The 18,777-nt window shown below is 49.4% G+C and overlaps 7 protein-coding genes across 7 annotated transcripts; 4 read left to right on the top strand and 3 right to left on the bottom strand.

Moving 5' to 3' along the window:
- Positions 1–67: 67 nt before the first annotated feature.
- On the bottom strand, positions 68–2,557 carry AFUA_4G06760 (ABC1 kinase family protein). Its single transcript, XM_747057.2, has 4 exons — positions 1,969–2,557; positions 1,303–1,907; positions 667–1,239; positions 68–576 (listed from the first exon to the last, which is right to left on the bottom strand). Exons 1-4 carry the CDS (start codon positions 2,415–2,417, stop codon positions 329–331), a joined length of 1,875 nt encoding a protein of 624 aa, XP_752150.1. The 5' UTR covers positions 2,418–2,557; the 3' UTR covers positions 68–328.
- An 84-nt stretch (positions 2,558–2,641) lies between these two features.
- Positions 2,642–8,252, bottom strand: AFUA_4G06750 (serine/threonine-protein kinase). Its single transcript, XM_077804571.1, has 11 exons — positions 8,118–8,252; positions 7,512–8,041; positions 7,316–7,450; positions 7,220–7,249; positions 7,098–7,162; positions 6,611–7,043; positions 5,737–6,558; positions 4,780–5,676; positions 4,525–4,729; positions 4,019–4,469; positions 2,642–3,968 (listed from the first exon to the last, which is right to left on the bottom strand). Exons 2-11 carry the CDS (start codon positions 7,689–7,691, stop codon positions 3,134–3,136), a joined length of 4,053 nt encoding a protein of 1,350 aa, XP_077660717.1. The 5' UTR covers positions 7,692–8,041; positions 8,118–8,252; the 3' UTR covers positions 2,642–3,133.
- A 123-nt stretch (positions 8,253–8,375) lies between these two features.
- On the bottom strand, positions 8,376–9,955 carry AFUA_4G06740 (dihydrofolate synthase). Its single transcript, XM_747059.2, has one exon. The coding sequence runs from the start codon at positions 9,740–9,742 to the stop codon at positions 8,477–8,479; it is 1,266 nt and encodes a 421-aa protein (XP_752152.1). The 5' UTR covers positions 9,743–9,955; the 3' UTR covers positions 8,376–8,476.
- A 469-nt stretch (positions 9,956–10,424) lies between these two features.
- Positions 10,425–12,387, top strand: AFUA_4G06730 (uncharacterized protein). The gene has a single exon (XM_747060.3). The coding sequence runs from the start codon at positions 10,506–10,508 to the stop codon at positions 11,817–11,819; it is 1,314 nt and encodes a 437-aa protein (XP_752153.3). The 5' UTR covers positions 10,425–10,505; the 3' UTR covers positions 11,820–12,387.
- A 66-nt stretch (positions 12,388–12,453) lies between these two features.
- On the top strand, positions 12,454–13,735 carry AFUA_4G06710 (kinase-related protein). Its single transcript, XM_747062.2, has 2 exons — positions 12,454–12,717; positions 12,825–13,735. The coding sequence occupies exons 1-2, from the start codon at positions 12,678–12,680 to the stop codon at positions 13,493–13,495; spliced, it is 711 nt and encodes a 236-aa protein (XP_752155.1). The 5' UTR covers positions 12,454–12,677; the 3' UTR covers positions 13,496–13,735.
- Positions 13,736–13,846: 111 nt separating this feature from the next.
- Positions 13,847–15,167, top strand: AFUA_4G06700 (putative GPI anchored cell wall protein). The gene is made up of 3 exons (XM_747063.3): positions 13,847–14,318; positions 14,388–14,536; positions 14,620–15,167. Exons 1-3 carry the CDS (start codon positions 14,221–14,223, stop codon positions 14,865–14,867), a joined length of 495 nt encoding a protein of 164 aa, XP_752156.2. The 5' UTR covers positions 13,847–14,220; the 3' UTR covers positions 14,868–15,167.
- Position 15,168: 1 nt separating this feature from the next.
- Positions 15,169–18,739, top strand: AFUA_4G06690 (ribonucleotide-diphosphate reductase subunit RNR1). The gene is made up of 4 exons (XM_747064.2): positions 15,169–15,569; positions 15,693–15,850; positions 15,913–16,853; positions 16,908–18,739. The coding sequence occupies exons 1-4, from the start codon at positions 15,551–15,553 to the stop codon at positions 18,367–18,369; spliced, it is 2,580 nt and encodes an 859-aa protein (XP_752157.1). The 5' UTR covers positions 15,169–15,550; the 3' UTR covers positions 18,370–18,739.
- Positions 18,740–18,777: the final 38 nt, after the last annotated feature.

Below are 18,777 nucleotides of genomic sequence, written 5' to 3'. Positions count from 1 at the left end.
TCCTCGGCACGCCCTGGAGCCGTCATTCCTGTAAGCAAGGTGTCGCATTAAACCGAGGTATCAGGTTGAAGTGAACAGATATTCGATCTATCTAAATGAAATAGGTCTAGGTTTACAAAGGGAAGTTTTGTACAAATCTCTATACATGTGGGGAAGACAGAAAAGGGGGAAAAGAAACGAAACGCCGTCGCTGATGATGTACAGACAGACGGAGCCCATCAGATCCGTCCTGTCTAGATGATGAAGATTGAACTTTAATGTACAGTGTTATAAGGGCATCGGACTGGAGAAAATCCAGCGGTATGAAGAAGAACCGGCCGCTCTTCTATCAGATCAACCCGAACTGACTTTTCATAGACAGCAGAGTCTCGTAGATGGAGAGTTTCAGTTCAACCCGGAGATAGCCTGTCCAGGCCCAGAGAAACCGCAAGAAGTTGAGTGGGCGGAGCATGCCGCCGGTCTCGTTGATGTTCTCCATCTTCTCTTCGAAGACGGTGCGCGTGGCGTAGCGGGCTAGGATAAGAAATGTGCGTATGGGTCCCTGTCGGGTATGTAGATTTTCGTCCAGACTGCGGGCTGAAGGTGGAGAGCAGGCAATGTTAGCTGGAAATTCAAGAAGAAAACAGAAAGATGGAAACGAGTGCATTGTAAGCGAGTATAACTTACTCAGATCGTTTGTCTTCAGTATCAAAAGAATGATCCGGGGTACCTGGCCAAGCAACTCAACGAGCTGTTGCAGCATGCCCTCCCCGAGCGCACCGGAGATGTTCTCTTTTTCGGCAGCCGTGCGTGGAGAAGCGACATCCTTATTGGCTAGCACGGTGTAATCTCGTCCGGTGATTGCGCTCGCGAACAGGGGAAATTGTTCGTCTGTGATACCTGCGACCTTACGCGCATACTCACGCATGCGGCCTTCATCTGCTTCGATGACTGCCAGCCAGAGCTTAGCATAGTTACGACGTAAATCGCGTGGAATGTCGCGGTACAGGCCGTGGTCGTAGAGGATGATATCGAAGTTGTGGCGGCGTCGGTTGGGGTTCTTGCGAATGGCGATATTACCGCCGTGGGGGTCACAGTGTAACGGGGCATTGTCTCCGAAGATCATTTCGTTGAAGATATGTGCGAACGCGGCGGAGACCTCGTCACGGTCAATATGGTTGGAGTCCAAATATTCGAGATCATCCGGACGATGGCCTGAGAGGAATTCCATAACCAAAATCCTTTTCTGAGCCCACATGACTGCTTGAGGCGTTAGCAGAGCGGCTGAACTTTCTTTTTTTTATCGTTATAAATGGAACGAACCTTCCGGAATCACTAACGGAGCATCTGAGTGATTTTTGAAATACTCACTAGCCCTCCTGGCATTCTCTGCCTCCATGCGGAAATCCAATTCCTGGGGTAGCGAGAAATCCATTTCATTCGAGAGCCACTCTAGATCATATTCGGGGAAAAATCTTTTCAACATCGAGAAAGTAAACCGTGTCAATGCCAGGTCTAAGGGCACCCATTCGGCCAATGCAGGATGCTGCACTTTAACAGCAACCTTCTGACCAGTCTCCTTCAGCGTACCAATGTGAACCTGGGCAAGAGATGCGGCTCCAATGGGCAATGGCTCGAAACTCGAGAATAACTCATCGATGCGATGGCCCGTGTCGGTGACGAACATTTCCTCGACGGACTCAATAGACGAGACGGGACACTTGTCTTGCAGAGGGACGAAAGTCGTCGTCCATTCCAACGGAAGAAGATAACCCATGCTACTGAGATGCTGGCCCAACTTTATAAAGATAGACCCATTCTTCTCGAGAACACGTAGGGTTCGTTCTGCGCAACGCTTATGACATGCTCGGATAGCCTCTTGTCGCTCTTCTTCTGTTGGAGTATCTTGTTTGAGGGTGACACGGTAACTAGAAGAGCCCATGTAAGTGACACGCCAATAGTCAGAGATGCAAGAAGTCCTGGACTCACTCATTGATACAGACAGCCAGAGTCCCGACAACCCGGCCTGTACGCTGTGCCGCGCGATATAGATGCCGTACATCATCTGATAAGGTCACCGTTGTAGCGCCGACGACACCGGCGATGATTGCATATTTTAGAAGCCTCCTCCGCGATCGCTGTGAACCTGAATGACCCGATCTATTGTCCCGAGACTTGATATCCTCCGGCAAGATAGGTGTTTTTGTAGAATAGAACCGCGAAGACGGACATGTGCGGAATGACGATCGCGCATGTGAATGGTGCCGAGATATCCCTCTCCATGAACTTTGAATGGAGGCCGGAGATCGCAGAGAAGACGTAGACGAATAATTGCGCTTCGAAGCTTGGCTCAAGAAGAAACCATTCGGATTGTATCTGAACACTGCCGCTGGATCAAAATCCGATGCCCGCAATGGGGTGCGGAGCGCCACTCTCATGCCGAACACAATCAGCACCGTGAACTTGACGACCACAGACCGCTCGTAACCTCAAATCCCAAAGTGCACTCCGTCTGTACACGCTCATTTCATTGTATAGAACAGAAATTCTGCCGGGAGGAATCTTAGGTGGCGGTTGTCGCCGCGATTCGGGATTTTTCCTCACCCGTTGTCGGCCCGAAGTATGTTTCACGTGATCTGGAAGTGCAGGTATAGAGGTGAGCGTCAGAAGCTGTTCTTAGATCAAATCTTTCCTAGTCCAACGAACTCGGAGAAAATAATATGAGATTTTCAAGATTTCACATACCATTCGCAGTGTCCTGGCGATCTTGTACAGATTGCCACTGCACACTGTAAGGCACTTGGTATGGCATTGCAGCAAACCTACCACACGACTTTAGACATCATGGATATCCAGATATACAGACTCCGAACGAGAGAAACACCATTTTTGTATTGTTCAACAACTCGACTAACGCCAATAAAATTACTATACATAAGAATGCGCCAAGGAAATCAATGATAACTCGACGTTAGCTCTTTGCAGACCAGGTAGAACACAAAGAATCTTCAGGGACGCCCATATGATGCAATGCATTTGGATGAAAGGCTGAGGAAATCTACAGGCTCTCAAGTGAGAGCTAGAATGCCAAGCGGTGTCGAAGCAAAGGGGACAGAGGTAGAAGGAGGGAAAGCGGGTGCAGAACAAGCCAGAGTCACCAGTCACCATCAGCGTGTGTTTGACGCCGGCGTCGTGGGAGGATGGAGGGTCGACGTGACAATGAGCTCTGTGACCTGCTGTCTTCCTCTGGTAGAAGTTCGACATGAGACAGTCTATTGCTAGACATACCACGCGGTAGCCGATTCCTGGAAGCGCTTGAGGCATTGGAGCCCTTGCTTCCACCTACGGCAAGAGCGGGACTTGCACCATCTCTACTAGCAGGCCGCAGCGCCAGCGCTGACCCACTGAGAGCATTTCGCGGATGCCTTTGGACCTCGCGCCCATCGAAGTAGCTTTTCGACTGGTTCGTGCGAGGGACCGAAGGGGTACTCGGAGCAGACTGGTTTGTCAAGAGACCTGGCGGAGTAGTAGCTGTACTTCCTCTCCTCACACCTGGCCTGCGCTTCCCTAATCCATAGGATTCGCTTCTCTCATTAGCCTGAATGAGTTTTCCAGCCATGTCTCGAACGAGGATAGCCGGATCATGCTCCAGTTCTCTAATTGCTTCAAGAAGGCCATACTCGGCCAGAAGACCACCGTGGTCTTCGCTGGCCTCACAGATACTGGATATAATTCGCAGAAGGTTCAAGCGAACAGCAGCTTTGTTGTGATGCAATTTTTGCCTGATCCGGACAAACATGTCTTCCCGGGCGAATGTCAATGCGATGGGAGGGCTCAGCCTAAGGAGCTTTTGAAGCGGTTCAAGAAGATTCTCAAAAGCATTAGCCTTCGAGACTGTTAAGCATCTGATAATAGACTCTGTGAATGATGGCTGATCAGGGTGGTAACTGAGCAAGTGCTCCTCAACTTTCGCCGTTTCTTCCTGTAGCCTACAGAGATCAGTTCAAACCGCGACTGCTGAAAGGAACAATGAGCTTACCAGGTAAAGATGGCATCCAAGGCAGTTACTTGCCAGTAAGGGTCGGAAAGCAGGGATATATAGAAAGGCAATCCTCTATTGCGCCATAGCTCACGACGGCCCACCTTTCCGGAATGTGCCATATCGCAGAGGATTGGTAAAGCGAATTCCTTTAAGGGTCGCTCAGTCTTAACAATCTTTTGGAGCAGCGGCACGATACCGTTCAATGCAGCGTCCTCTTGCCGGGACTTATTTAGACGACACATGTTGTAGATTGTATTCAGGATCTGGTTGGAGACTTCTCGAAAGTGTGGCCTTTTGATGGTTGACCGCAAGAGATCAGTCAGCACGTCAATGGCGTTTGAATTCTGCAGCGAGTCAAGTGTAGTTGACAGCATGGACAAGTTCTTGATAAACTTCAACATCGTTATTTGATGGGCAGGAGTCATGCGCTTCAGTTCCTTCAGCACTCCTAAGTATTTAGAGTCAGAAAGGTATGACCTCGCCAGGCAAGTATCCACACTTACTGTGCAAAACAGTTCGTTCGGCAACCATCTCCTTCACATGATTTTCAGCCTGAGAGAAGACGAAGAAGATGCTGGCGATGCGCCCCTCGACAATTTCGGCGAGTTCTCCCCCTTCGTCCAATACTCGGCTTAATACGAGTGAAAGAGGGTCTAGGACCGAACTGCGAGACAGGATTCGGCAAAAATCATTCTTTGGTGTTGATCCCTTGCAAGTGTCAGATGTTGAGTGAACCTAGTCTGATGAGCTGGACTTACTTGCAGCTCAAAGACGCTCCAAATACCATTGACGCCTATAAGGACCAGATCTCGTTCATCCTCATAATCGTCTTCCAAAAATTCCACAAGAACATTCAACCCTCCGGCACTAACAAACATCTGAAGAGTTAGGGTAGAAGTTTGATACATCTGCTGTACAAAAGCAGCTGCCTCCAGTCGAATCTCGCGCGGGTACTTCTTCGAAGCGAATTCATTGATGATTGGGATTCCACCAACGAAACACAAGTTCTCTTGAATCTCGTAATCCTCATAAATAATTGCATTGACAATTTTCAGGAGACATGAGACGACGTTGCGTCGACGGCACGTATCAAGAATCTCTAGTATCGGTAACATGCCGTGGGCACTCATAATGATATTTTTCGTTTCCGGAAGATCACAAAATATCGTTAACAATTGCTCCGAGATATCCTCAAGTACGTCTTCGTCTTGAGAAGTCTTCAAAGAGCTCACGAGCCCTTCGACTTGACCACGGAGCCTAGCATATTTATCGCGCGCAATGTTGGCTTCCAAGTCCATTTCATCGAGCCCTTCCTCTAACTGGGCGAATGGATCATCTTCATCGTCTTGGTCTCCAAGCCAAGAATTGTTTGAGTGTCGTGAATTAAGCATCAAGGTGCTTCTATCCGAGCTACCATCGCTATCCGGCTTGTCTAGGGCGACCTCCTCGGGCCCCAGAATATCCGAGAAGTCTTCGTCTCTCTCGTTCTCGGCAAATCTGTGAATCTCTACCGCTGATCTATGACGCTTGGTTGAGAGCTGCCTCCGTAAGTGGGGTTCCTGCTCGTCATCCCGAGAGGGCGTGTGATATCGGACTATCTCCTTTGACGGCGGAAGGTCTGCTGAATTCGAGATATATCGCTCTTCATCGGTCTCCTGAAACAGGTCAGACAAACAATCATCAACATTCGGATAAATATTGGCCTCCATGCGTACTTTCACACCGTTAAGTTTTCGGCCTAAAACGTCTTCGTCAGTTATTATGATATCAGAATAATCCTCTACTGAGTTCTCCTTGTAAAACGAGGCTGGACGAGCCTGTCTCGAAGGTGGAACAGGATTTTGTGTCAAAATTGGGACGTTATGTACGAAAGGAGTAGACCTCTTGGGCTCCATCTGGAGTGGCGACTTTTGGGCGAATCCATCGTCCGTACCGGTTTGCTTGAATGGAAAAGGTCGGATAGTCTGCAGAGGATCCGACTCTCCGCAGTGCAAAGTAGTCCGAAAGGAGTCGTTGAAGTCTCCAAAACTATTCTCTGATTTGATAACGGTCCCATCGAGTGAGGCGAATGCCTTGAGCTTTTCAGAGGAAAGCATTCCTCCGAAATTGTCATGCGGCCGAAGATGTGGTAGCTGCAGCGCACTGGGAGAAATGGCAGTTGCAAAGTCATCATCCCAGTTATCTTCGGCAGTTGCGTTCGACAACAAAGATTGGTCTTTGGCATTGCTAACGACGGGGGCTGGAAGAGCGTCTTTAGTGGGGGTGTTTCGAGATGGCAGCTGATTGCGACGAAGGGGACTTGGGCTCTGACGATCGTGTCTAAAGGGCTTCCGTAAAGTTCCCGCACCAGGAGATCGCAGAGCCTCGTTCCATTCTTGGACGCTTCTGACCGCTTCTTCATACTCCGTAGACTTCTTCGGCACCACTGAGTCCGATCTACGAGCATTCACGATCCAAGGGTGTTTTAGGAGCTTCCTTGCAGAGACACGGAGATTAGGATCCTTCTGGAAGCATTGCATCAGGAAGTCTTTGACTGCCTGGTATCGTCATTAGAAAGGATGCCTATCCGACAGGGGACGAAGGACTTACCGGAGAGGCGCCTTGTGGAAGAGGAGGATGGTCATCATTAACAATACGGAACAGCGCCGGCATGGGCTGAAGATTGTAGTAGGGAGGTTTTCCTTCAAGCAATTCGATGACTGTACACCCGAGACTCCAGATATCTGAAGCTGTAGTTGCGCCTGAAAGTTCAATCACCTCGGGAGCCATCCAGTACGGCGTGCCGACGACACTTGATTCGCTCAGTCCAGTAGTGCGGCTGGCGACACCGAAGTCTGCAAGTTTGACAAGTCCCTCTTTTGTCGTGAGGATGTTTGCACCTTTAATATCTCTATGAATGACACCCTGTTCGTGCAGATATAAAAGCCCATGGAGAACTTGCGACATGTATAACCCGACCAAATTCTCGGGAAAGCGACCGAAGTTCTTGGAAATAGAGTGCAAGGAGCCATTTTCACAATACCTACGTTTGTTAGCACCTCCAATACTTAAGCGGTCGGTGGACGAAGAGACATACTCCAAGATAATGTTTAAAGTTTCAGCAGACTTGACGAAACCATGGTACTTGACAATATTAGGATGCTGCAACCATTCAGTTAGCTCCGTGGGACGGCTGTGTTTGTTGTACCTGAGTCTCACATCTAGGTTCTTCAAAAGGTCGATTTCTAACTGCAATAGCGTATATCGTCAGTAACGGCGTTCCTCGCAACAGACCGTCAGATCCAGATGCCATACCATTATAACTCGTAATTCGCTTTTTGGGAGGTCGGCCAACTTGATCTGCTTCACAGCAACAGTCTCCCCAGTGTTCCAGTTTAGCGCCCTATACACTGAACCGAATGCACCTCTACCCAAACAGTCGCCCAATTGCTTCAACGTGCCAGCGTTAGCAACTCAAGGATTGCGTACACGAGACGGGCCATATACGTACATAATCTTTGAGCTCGGCGACATCTTTCGCAGAAGATTTTACCACCCTGCCCTCGCCAGATTTTTCGTCCCTTTTCGAGGGGCTGGATCCAAGTTTGGAGACTCGTGTTTTGGCTGGAGTTCCAGGAGTCCTCGAGGACGGATGGGGCCCTTCATTCCCCTCACTAGATCTAGAGACCATTGCCGGAGAATTCAGAGGTAGGTACCCCCTTTGTATTGAGTCGCTAGTCTCCGCAGTTGTCTCGGACCAGGTGGTTTCAGATGGAAAATGATCGGTAGAAAAAGGGCAGGAGCCAGGGGTTGGCCGGATCAGTCATGTCAGCACGCTCTGTCGTGGGAAGAAGACTGTTAGTAAAGTAATCTAGCTGTACAGGGAAAAGAATGTGTCAGAAAGAAATCCGCTCGCCAACAAATGGCATGATGAGAAGTCTAAGAAACATACAGGGCCCCTTCTTGCTCTCACAGTCATCGACATGCGCTGAGCATAGACGCGTCCCTGCACATGCACATCAGAGGCCGGCTTCCGAAATGCTAAGATTGTCTTCTTGTTAGTTGAACTTATCGTAGAGGAATAAGCTCACAACTAGACCAGAAAAATCATACTTACTGCTGTGTTCGCTGTTGCAGAAAAAGTGAAAAGCAATGTTTTTGAACTTTTGCTTCTCCACAAGGGTCAGCTCCCGTATGGACCATGACGCAGCGACCGGCTCCTTCAGTATCTCCGATCAGCCTTATCAGAGCCGATCTTACCAGCTTGACAACCTAACGATCTTAGTGGTATCCTGCTCAAGCTAACCATTGTTAAAAGTAAGGGACTAATCTCGTTTGTCGTTTCCATTGTCTTTCCTTGCCCTCGTAGTGAAGTCTTCTCACTCGCTGGATATGATGATCGATTGGTCTATCTACATGACATGGTAATATTTCCAAAACGTTGCTCTAAAAAGGGTATCTCAAATCATTATGCTTCTAATGACCCCGGTATATTTCTGCGCTTTTGCGCGCTTCACGCAAGAGACGGTGAACGTCTGATACAAGGTATAGGCTCCCTGCAATCACCAAGGGGCAGTCGCCGGCTTCGGTACAAGCCCAGTTGATGGCAGCAAGAACGTCCCCGTCAAATGTACGTACGTCTTGGACGCCTGGAATTGATTGAATACAGAGAGCCAGATCTTCTGTATCCGCTGCTTTCACCCATGGCATTCCATCGACAGGGCCGAATGCCGTGATAGCGACCTTATCTCCAGATTTGATTATCGAATGGAAGAGCGCGGTCACATCCTTCCCACGCGACGCTGCAATGACCCAAGTGATTTTACCCTGAGGACGCAGATTTTTGTTCACGTACTCTCCGAGAACCTCAGCCGACTGGCTATTGTGTGCACCGTCGAGCAAGACAGGCTCTGTGCGGGCGGTGAGAGGACTGAGGGAGATTTTCTGCAAACGTCCTGGCCACTCTACATTTTTGAGGGAAGGCAGAAGCATGTCCACCTCGAGCCCTGGGCGGACCTTCGCCAGGGCGAGCCGAAGCGCTGATACTGCACAGGACATATTAGCCCGCTGATGACGCTGTAGATCAAGCTCCCTGAAGATACGGCCCAGGCATGGTGACTGGGAGCATATTGTATCAGGATGCGCATAGACAGCATCGATCTTCAACTCGTTAACACGATTTTCAAGGGTCCTAATCACTTCGGGAGCGTTGGTGCCGTCAACCACACATGGAACACCAGGCTTCATTATCCCGGCCTTCTCTCGGGTGATTAGTTCTAGCGTATCTCCCAGAAAGGCCTGATGGTCCAGCCCAATTTTCGCAATGACCGACACCAATACATCGCTCAGTACATTCGTAGCATCCAAACGACCACCCATTCCCACCTCGACCACACCAACCTCGACATGCTCATGATTGAAGATCTCAAATGCCGTGGCAGTGAGCAGCTCAAACTCACTTGCCCCTATTCCCAGTGACTGATCCCTTAATCTGACTCTTTCCTCAATCTGCCGAAAAAGCGACTCCTGCACAACGCTCTCACCTATGGTGATGCAGTCCCATCGATCGATAAGATGAGGAGAAGTAAAGCGACCACAGCGTACACCACCCGCAGTCAACATGTGCGACAAATAGGCACTAATGGAGCCTTTGCCATTGGTTCCAGCAATGTGGATGGCCTTCCATGACAGAGGAGTCTGTTGGAGGAGCCTAGATATGCGACCAAGACCGAGCTCAATCATTCCTCCGATCGTGTGACGTCTCTACTTTTCTCAAAACAATCCTCATGATCAAGAACGATTCTGGACTGGATAGGCAGTCATGGAGCAATCAAGGTCGGCTCAGCCTTGAGGATCTCCAAATATGGTAAAAGAGATTAATATGAAACTGCTCAGGCTCAGAAGCGCAGATCTTCGCAATCTTCTGATCAAGGCAGGTTGACATTCTGTAAGTTGACAGCCAGGCGGTGAGGATCTGATGCCTGAGTCCTGAGGCACCAAGTATTTTTCTCGAAATGAAGGGGCCTTATTTCGTAACCGCCGAACTTCCCCTAAGGGAAACTTGGCGGCTCCGTACTGCATTGTACGCGCAGTTCTGTGCTGTTCCCAGCGCCACATCCCAGCCTCCTTACGTTCCATACTCGCAGCCTCAGGCGCGAATATCTTTGGCCCCCTTTGGCGTTGGAGCAAAACTGAGATCTTGCCGCTTTCTCCATTAATTAGTCCAAAACTACGGAGGGCCGAACCTTACCCTGTACTCCGTTGTCTGTACAAGGGCAGACCATCATCATTATTCTTGCCCCCTCCCTCTCCGCAAACATCGCGCTTTTCTCTCTCAATAATTTGCGACCTCTTGGCCGTGACTTTCTTTCTCAAAGGCATTTTTATGGGATTTACCTGAGGTTTATCTGCTAACTCGGCATACCCTTTCCAGTCATGGGTATCCCGTAAGTTTGACCAGTATTTTTGATTTTCAACGCGCTCTGGGCCTGTCGCCTGCCGGCGCATGGGACAGCCACCCTTACTGACATGCGCGCGCAGGATGTACCGTGAGTCCTCTCCTGAGGCCAGCAAGAACAAACCCATTAAAGATCCTTCTGCCGCTGCGCGTTCTTCAATCCGTCGCCAGGCCGCTATTCGTCGCCCTTCGCGTCACAATACTTCCACCTTACGAAGTGCTTCGTTACACTCACCCTTCCCTCGTGAGATCGTAGACGAAATCGAGCGCGAGGCGCATGGATTACAGCGTCACATACGGTCCCCTGTCCCGAATACTACCTCCGGTGAAGATCCGTTCGATTTGACTTCCATGATCAGCGATGCCAACAGGCGCGAGGCTGGTCAACGCTTGCTGCACGAAGCCCTTCGCCACGGACGTCCCGGCCAGCGATTGAGGATTCCTCGCAATACCTTCAACTTGGATTCGTATCGTCGCGCTTCACCAGGGGTTGACTCCGGCCGCCGACAGAGCTCCGAGCATGCTGTTGCTTTTACTCCAAGTTTTGCGCCTGCTATTGCATACCACAGAAGAGTATCTCCGCCGCCTCAGACGCGCCCAAGCCTTTCATCTTTCCCCCCAGAGGGTTTTGAGGTCGTTGGGTCGACTGTACCCTTACTAAGGCGAGTTGGTCGGCGGTCTGTCAACGAGGCGAACCGAACGATGCATCACGACACGACTGTTGATGGCCTCGGTGACCGTCAACGCAGCATGAGTCCAGACGATGACGCTTCAAATGACGCGTGGGAGACCCTTTTGACTACAATTACGCCCGATGACAATCTGCCTAGCGCGGATTCTTCCTTTGCTTCAGCGTCGGCATCTGGACTGAATGTATCTGGGAGCGCGGGGTCAAGAAATCAAGGACGCTCTTTTCAGACACTTCCCAGCTCCCTCGATTCAAGCACAGCAACGGTGCGGATGGTGCTGGATCCGTACCCAGAATATATTAATCCATGTGACTATCCTAGTTCCACCGATTCTGATTCTGCATCGGAAGGAGATTCTAATCAGCTCTCTTTGTGGCGGCGCTACCGTCGCCGAATGCATCAAATGAGTACTTCCAGGCGCTCAGATGACTTGCACTCAACAATGAGTAGCCATCCTCCTATTCCCGCATTCTCATTCGCCTTTTCCAACTCTTCTACCGATCCAGAACTGCAGCAGATGCAAGCGATATTGGATCGGCTTGCTCGTAGGGAGGTCATACCTGATGACTGGTGGGCAGCAGCTGGACTGTCTCCCACCATTGGCCACAGGCTTGGCACAAACAATGGTTCCAATGACACCGAAACCACGGATGCATCGGCTAGACCTTTATGAAAATACTTTTTTGACCTGTTATATGACTATTCCTTCTTCGTTCTCGGTCAGGGGCAATTGCTCGGGTTTGTTTCCGGTCTCAGCGAGAAGGTTGATGGGCGTTCCTGGGTTTCCGGAGCTAGTTTCATTTCAATAACTCAAGTGAGCGGAGCTCTTTCCTTTAGGCGTTGCTTGAGAGTCCTATAAATCGTGTCAGAATATCTGTACACATTTGCTCCAATTGTTGCTGGTTAGCCCTTCAAAACAAAAGACCAGTGATTTGCCCAATCAAAACCATAAAACCGAGTCTCGTTTAAGTTAGTGACTGTGCAGGTATTCTCTGGAATCAATCCGGGACTCTAGAAGACGTGCATGCTAGTCCCCATGTTCTTTGAAGTTGAAGATAACTCATTTAGCGTACCTGAAGATCGTAAATTCGAATCCCCATCAGTGGCCATTATGTGAGACCCTAATTGAATTCAATCAAATAGCTCATTCACTTAGTCTTCATCTCACTGTAGGCAGCTTGACCAGCGATGATGTCCGTTGAAAACCGTCGAGTCCTCTTGTGACGTAGCTGGGGTTTCCGCTGTTGCGAAGATGGAACCCCACTCCAATGACCGAGCCCCGCCGATTGCGTTTAATTTCAATGTTCATAAGCTTCTCTAAGCTGCGATAGACTGTGATTTTGACATATACATGCATCTGTGTCGCCGTTAAAACTTACCATAAAGTACTTCCTGAGAGCAATTGCATACTATCCATTGCATTTCCAATACTCAAGATACAGGGAGCTTTCACACAGTCGTCTTTGTTGAAGTTCTCTCTGTTGATCCCAAGGTTGCATCTGATTTGCATCGTTCCTCGAACTTTCACAGCATGGAGGAGCAAGTAGACAGGCTAGTGGATAAAGTATGGAGTGAGTTTACTCGGCTGCATTTGATATTTGATAGCCCATACATCTCTAATGTCATATGCCAAACGTTAACAAGCTCTGCAACATGTGACTAACTACCAATGTCACAGAGAAGTTCCATCCTCTACCAGAAAATGCTCGCTTGATGATTGCAATCAGTGGCATTCCAGGTTCTGGGAAGACAGGACTTGCCAGCATTATGGCCAATCGCATCAACCAGCTCTACTCAGATCAATATGCAAGTCAGCCGCCCATAGCGGCGGACATCCCTATGGATGGCTATCACCTCACACGAGCGCAACTAGCTCAGATGCCAGATCCAGAATACGCTGCTGCGCGACGTGGTGCGGCTTTCACCTTTGACGGCGAGAAGTTTCTGAGGCTAGTGCAGGCACTGAGGGAGCCGATAACATCAGAGACGCGCATATTGTACGCTCCAAGCTTCGACCATGCGGTCAAGGATCCGGTTGATGACGATATACCCATTGCTCCGACGAGCAGGATAATATTCTTCGAGGGAAACTACCTCAGTCTGAACAAGGAGCCGTGGAGCTCTGCAGCAAAGCTCATGGATGAGCTATGGTTCGTTGAGGTCGATTTCGAGACTGCTCGGAAGAGGCTGGTTCGGCGACATGTGCAAGCGGGTATCGCAAAGGATGAAGCTGAGGCGGACAAACGGGCGATGGAGAATGATCTTGTTAACGGACAAGAGATTGTCGATAACAGGATGGATGTCCAAGAGATTATTACCAGTTACTATGATACCCGGTGGGATAGGTGATTGCTCCATCCTTCTTGATGAATGGTCATGTTTCGTTCTAGGGGTTTCGACCATATACAACCACCACTTGATGACTCTTCATGGCTTCTGGGTCCGTGTCAATTTGCATTATGACTTACGTGCAGAGAACCAGGACTACTCATTTAGATCCGCCTCCTGAATGAAATATGAAAACAAGTATTGCCCACCACCCCAGATACCATATCGGCACAGGACATATAGGCAGTAAGGGAGACTGGGTATGTGATTTATTACATAAGCTTAACTTCCCTGGAAGCTCCACCAATCGTGTCACAGCCCTCTAACCACAGCCAGGGTTAGTGCCGTATGGTAAGATTGGTCTTGGGCAACAAATTACTAGGTTGCTCAGGGACCTACGGAGTAAGGTATCGATCAGCAGGGTCATAACTGCTTTGAGACACTAGGCGCTCCGCGAAGGTCGTTTGCCCCCTAAGATTCCCGCTTCGCTTCTCCAACTGAGGATGATTCTGTTTTGAGATCTTTATCCGTTCTACTGATTATTGTCCGTCGCTCTTTACGCAGGCATTCATTTGATTCGTACCCTTCAACATACGCTCTTTTCTATAGTACCTTCCAGTCGCTCTTTGTTTACAAACTTGTCACTCATTCGCCTTACTATATTTGCTTCTACGACTCTTCACTCCTGATCGAGTAACTCGTATTTATTGATACCTTTGTCCGAAGTCTCGACGCTCACCATCAAAATGTTCTTTTCGAAGTCTACTTTCGTCCTCTCATTCCTGGCACTGGGCAACATTGTCGCTGCTGCGCAGACACCTGCCTGCCTTCTCTCGGTTGTAGGGTACGCTTGATCCGATCTTTGGAATGTGATATTGGCAAAGGGACTATTAGCTGATACCCCCCACAACAGGGCTGAGAAGAATCCCGCCGACCTCAAGGCTGTCTGTGTTACCAATGGCGATGATGTACAGAAAAAGATCGCGAACACTTGTGGTGATAGTGAGCAGGCAGCCCTGTCGTGGTTTGCTGATACCTGCGACGCTGCAGGCTACAAAGTTGGTATGTTCTCCAGGGCGTACCGAGGCGCATCGCGGGGTTCCTGAATGATTAATTGGCCGCATCATTAATGACATATTTCTTAGATATCAAATCCTCTACCACTACCTCTGAGTCCGCTACCGGAACTTCCACTAAGGGCTCGGCATCTAACACCGGTTTCGTTACTGCTACTGCGACTGGCTCTTCTAGCTCTGGGGAGAACAAGTCCGGAACTTCTAGCTCCAGTGCTACGTCGACTTCCCAGACAGTCTCAGCTGGCTCGTCTGATCGACAGGTCTCCGCAGCAGCCTTTGCGGCTGTCGTCTTCTTCGGCTTTGCTGCAACCCTGTAGAATTTTGATATAAACGAAATGTTCTTTTGATCGTCAGTTGTACTGCGACATTTGGATATCGTCATTTTACTGCTTCATCTTGTTCTGTCTATTCTCGTTCGAGTCATGGATTGACTCTGACTGCCTCACAGACAAGCACACATATCTGTACAAACAGAGATTATTCTTTGTCCTCCGTAATAACATTCCTGCATGACCTGATGTTGCGGTGAAGTATCATCGAAAACGAGTCTTATTCAATGGTGTCTAGGAGGGAGCCTCTCAACCACTAAACAAGCAATCCTTGTCATGTATCACAGATCACGTGATAGCGCTTCTGCGCGTTCCTGGCCCGCCGTAGTTCTGACAAATCTAGGATTGATTACAAAGGATGCAGTATCTTCAAGGGGATACCATTTAGTCCAAACACGAAAATTCGCGTCGATAACTCACGAGGGTACGCGTTCGCCCTGGCGACATATCAATACCTCTGCCCCTCCGACTTCTTTTCCTCTCATGCCTCCCTTCGATCCGTTTACTCAACTTCCGTCTCTTAGATTACGACCCCTTCGTTCATTTCTTCATCCTTTAGATTCAAGAGTTAGCATTTGAGTACCTTTCTCACCTCCTGATACAATATCATACCCCGTCGCACACTTGGTCCCTGATCACCCTCAATCTCGAGTCCTCTAATATTAGTCACAATGTTTGTCTACAAGAGAGGTAAGTACTGGAAGTTTCAGATTTTCTTCACCTTATTTCAGGACAAGAAATCTTCAACCCTTCCTGGCAGACTGGCTTCTTGCCACTGGACGTCGGACTCTGGCTGACATGCGAAATCTCTAGACGGACGCAAAGAACGCGTACAGTTTGACAAAATCACTGCACGTGTATCAAGACTGTGCTATGGTCTTGACCCAGAACACGTCGATGCTGCTGCTATCACGCAGAAGGTCATCTCTGGTGTCTACCAGGGTGTCACCACTGTTGAGCTGGATAACTTGGTATGGCTTAGAACCATTCAAAATATAGAAGACAGCTGCTTATTCGTCGTTCCTTTTTACAGGCTGCCGAGACTGCCGCGTACATGACCGTCACTCACCCCGATTATGCCATCTTAGCTGCCCGTATAGCCGTGTCCAACCTCCACAAGCAAACCAAGAAGCAGTTCTCTCTGGTCATCTCGGACCTGTACCACTATGTTAACCCCAAAAACAAGCAACCCGCGCCAATGATTTCGAAAGAGACGTATGAAATTGTCATGAAACATGCTGATGAGCTCAACTCTGCTATTGTATATGATCGTGACTTCAACTACAACTTTTTCGGTTTCAAGACACTCGAGCGGTCCTACCTGCTGCGAATCAATGGCAAGGTTGCTGAGCGTCCGCAGCACTTGTTGATGCGTGTTGCGGTTGGCATTCATGGCAACAATATTGAAAAGGCCATTGAGACCTACCACCTCATGTCTCAGAAATACTTCACTCATGCTTCTCCTACTCTGTTCAATGCTGGTACTCCCCAACCCCAGCTTGCGTCTTGCTTCCTCGTCGATATGAAGGAGGATAGCATTGAGGGTATCTACGACACCCTTAAGACTTGTGCCATGATCTCGAAGACAGCTGGCGGTATCGGCCTTAACGTTCACCGCATCCGTGCCACAGGCTCCTACATTGGTGGCACTAATGGGTCCTCTAACGGTATTGTTCCCATGCTTCGCGTGTTCAACAACACTGCTAGGTATGTCGACCAGGGAGGTAACAAGCGCCCTGGCGCTTTTGCTATTTACCTCGAGCCTTGGCATGCCGATATCTTCGAGTTCCTGGATCTTCGCAAGAACCACGGTAAGGAGGAAGTCAGAGCCCGTGATCTGTTCTACGCCCTGTGGACCCCTGATCTGTTCATGAAGCGAGTTGAGTCCAACGGTGACTGGACTCTGTTCTGCCCCAATGAAGCCCCTGGTTTGGCAGATGTTTATGGTGATGAGTTTGATGCTCTTTATGAACGGTGAGTTTGTGCCGTGGTTGCCAGTTATTTGGGTATGTGCTGACTGTGACATAGGTACGAGAAAGAGGGCCGTGGTCGTAAGACCATCAAGGCTCAAAAGCTTTGGTATGCTATTCTTGAGGCTCAGACCGAGACTGGCAACCCCTTTATGCTTTACAAGGATGCCTGCAACAAGAAGAGCAACCAGAAGAACCTGGGAACTATTCGCAGCTCCAATCTTTGCACGGAGATCATTGAGTACAGTGCTCCTGACGAAGTTGCTGTCTGCAACCTGGCTTCTCTCGCGCTTCCTACTTTTGTCGACGCGGCCCGTGGAGAGTATGACTTCGGCAAGCTGCACGAGGTTGTGCAGGTCTTGGTTCGTAACTTGAACAAGATTATTGATGTAAACTACTACCCTGTTCCAGAGGCCAAGAAGAGCAACATGCGGCATCGCCCCATTGCTCTTGGTGTCAATGGTTTGGCCGATGCCTTCCTTGCCCTGCGCCTGCCGTTCGACTCCGCCGAAGCAAGACAGCTAAACATCCAGATCTTTGAGACCATCTATCACGGTGCTTTGACTGCATCTTGTGAGCTGGCCAAGGAGTTTGGTCCTTATGAAACTTACGAGGGCTCCCCCGTCTCTCAGGGTATTCTCCAGTATGATATGTGGGACAGAACCCCCACGGACCTCTGGGACTGGGATTCTCTGAAGGCGAAGATTGCCCAGCACGGTGTTCGTAACAGTTTGTTGGTGGCACCGATGCCCACCGCAAGCACCAGCCAGATTCTGGGCTTCAACGAATGTTTTGAGCCTTACACCTCGAACATCTACTCTCGCCGTGTTCTTGCTGGTGAGTTCCAGGTCGTTAACCCTTGGCTTCTCAAGGATCTTGTCGACCTTGGTCTGTGGTCGGACAACATGAAAAACCGTATCATCGCAGATGGTGGCTCCGTTCAAAACATTCCCAACATTCCCGCCGACATCAAGGCTCTCTACAAGACCGTGTGGGAAATCTCCCAACGTACCATCCTGCAGATGGCCGCCGACCGTGGTGCTTTCATTGACCAGTCTCAATCTCTCAACATTCACCTGAAGGAGCCTACTATGGGCAAGCTCACCAGTATGCACTTTGCTGGGTGGAAAATGGGTTTGAAGACTGGAATGTACTACCTGCGAACCATGGCTGCCTCCGCTCCCATCCAGTTTACTGTTGATCAGGAGCAACTTAAGGTTGCTGATACTAATGTTGCTCGAGCCAACGCTGCCTACAAGAAGAGAGCCGCCGGATCCGTGCCTACCACATACTCTGCTGTTCCTCGTACAACGAGCGCTCCGCTCAACGGCCACAGCGAGGACGGCAGCCCGCGAGCTCTTGCCGCCGATGTCACTGCAGATAGTGAAACCGGCGTGAACGGCTCCCAGGAGGAAGATGATGAGCGGGAGAGCGGCGAGCGGGAGAGCGACATTTACTCTCAAAAGGTCCTTCAGTGCAGCATCGAGAATAAGGAGGCTTGTCTGATGTGCCAAGGTTAGTCGGGGAGGATAATGATAATTGATGGCTGGCGCTAGAGGCGCTTCTAGTTGGTACAGATTCTGATGTATTTATATTATGAGCTTGATGGTCTTTTTCTTATGTTCGCTCTTCTCTAGCAATACTGGCAAGTTTTCATGTTACTCTTCATATGCTGGTTGTTTGATGGAAAACGGGTTTTCGTGTTCTTGGATCCTGACTCGTCGATTGTAATGATGCAGCATGTTATCGTGTCTCGACTCGGATGAATAGGAATGAATTTCTTTGAAGTCCACGACACACACTTTCCTCCTTTGTGCTCATATTCTTAAGTAATGATGTGTCAATAGATGGAGTGGGTCAGGCGTAAAGGGGGACAAAGTCGAAGGATTTTGCATCCAATCGTGCAAATAACCAGTGAGAGCAGATTG

This window comes from Aspergillus fumigatus, chromosome 4 (genome assembly GCF_000002655.1).
Source record: "Aspergillus fumigatus Af293 chromosome 4, whole genome shotgun sequence".
Classification (NCBI taxonomy): Eukaryota; Fungi; Ascomycota; class Eurotiomycetes; order Eurotiales; family Aspergillaceae; genus Aspergillus; species Aspergillus fumigatus.
The sequence above is the reverse complement of the archived record's forward strand: the minus strand, read 5'-3'. Positions and strand labels throughout refer to the sequence as shown.

What these genes read in the sequence shown, in the direction of transcription:
- AFUA_4G06750 (XM_077804571.1), bottom strand. Translation starts at nt 7,691, where the DNA reads ATGGTCTCTAGATCTAGTGAGGGGAATGAAGGGCCCCATCCGTCCTCG. An exon ending in ACCTTTTGAAGAACCTAGAT is followed by an intron (nt 7,163 to 7,219) that starts GTGAGACTCAGG and finishes GAATGGTTGCAG; the next exon opens with CATCCTAATATTGTCAAGTA. An exon ending in GAAAACTTAACGGTGTGAAA is followed by an intron (nt 5,677 to 5,736) that starts GTACGCATGGAG and finishes GACCTGTTTCAG; the next exon opens with GAGACCGATGAAGAGCGATA.
- AFUA_4G06760 (XM_747057.2), bottom strand. Translation starts at nt 2,417, where the DNA reads ATGAGAGTGGCGCTCCGCACCCCATTGCGGGCATCGGATTTTGATCCA. An exon ending in TCCGTTAGTGATTCCGGAAG is followed by an intron (nt 1,240 to 1,302) that starts GTTCGTTCCATT and finishes CGCCTCAAGCAG; the next exon opens with TCATGTGGGCTCAGAAAAGG. An exon ending in ACTGAAGACAAACGATCTGA is followed by an intron (nt 577 to 666) that starts GTAAGTTATACT and finishes CTCCACCTTCAG; the next exon opens with CCCGCAGTCTGGACGAAAAT.
- AFUA_4G06700 (XM_747063.3), top strand. Translation starts at nt 14,221, where the DNA reads ATGTTCTTTTCGAAGTCTACTTTCGTCCTCTCATTCCTGGCACTGGGC. An exon ending in TGCCTTCTCTCGGTTGTAGG is followed by an intron (nt 14,319 to 14,387) that starts GTACGCTTGATC and finishes CCCCCACAACAG; the next exon opens with GGCTGAGAAGAATCCCGCCG. An exon ending in CGCTGCAGGCTACAAAGTTG is followed by an intron (nt 14,537 to 14,619) that starts GTATGTTCTCCA and finishes CATATTTCTTAG; the next exon opens with ATATCAAATCCTCTACCACT.
- AFUA_4G06710 (XM_747062.2), top strand. Translation starts at nt 12,678, where the DNA reads ATGGAGGAGCAAGTAGACAGGCTAGTGGATAAAGTATGGA. An exon ending in GCTAGTGGATAAAGTATGGA is followed by an intron (nt 12,718 to 12,824) that starts GTGAGTTTACTC and finishes CCAATGTCACAG; the next exon opens with AGAAGTTCCATCCTCTACCA.
- AFUA_4G06740 (XM_747059.2), bottom strand. Translation starts at nt 9,742, where the DNA reads ATGATTGAGCTCGGTCTTGGTCGCATATCTAGGCTCCTCCAACAGACT.
- AFUA_4G06730 (XM_747060.3), top strand. Translation starts at nt 10,506, where the DNA reads ATGGGACAGCCACCCTTACTGACATGCGCGCGCAGGATGTACCGTGAG.
- AFUA_4G06690 (XM_747064.2), top strand. An exon ending in CTGTTGAGCTGGATAACTTG is followed by an intron (nt 15,851 to 15,912) that starts GTATGGCTTAGA and finishes TCCTTTTTACAG; the next exon opens with GCTGCCGAGACTGCCGCGTA. An exon ending in TTTGATGCTCTTTATGAACG is followed by an intron (nt 16,854 to 16,907) that starts GTGAGTTTGTGC and finishes ACTGTGACATAG; the next exon opens with GTACGAGAAAGAGGGCCGTG.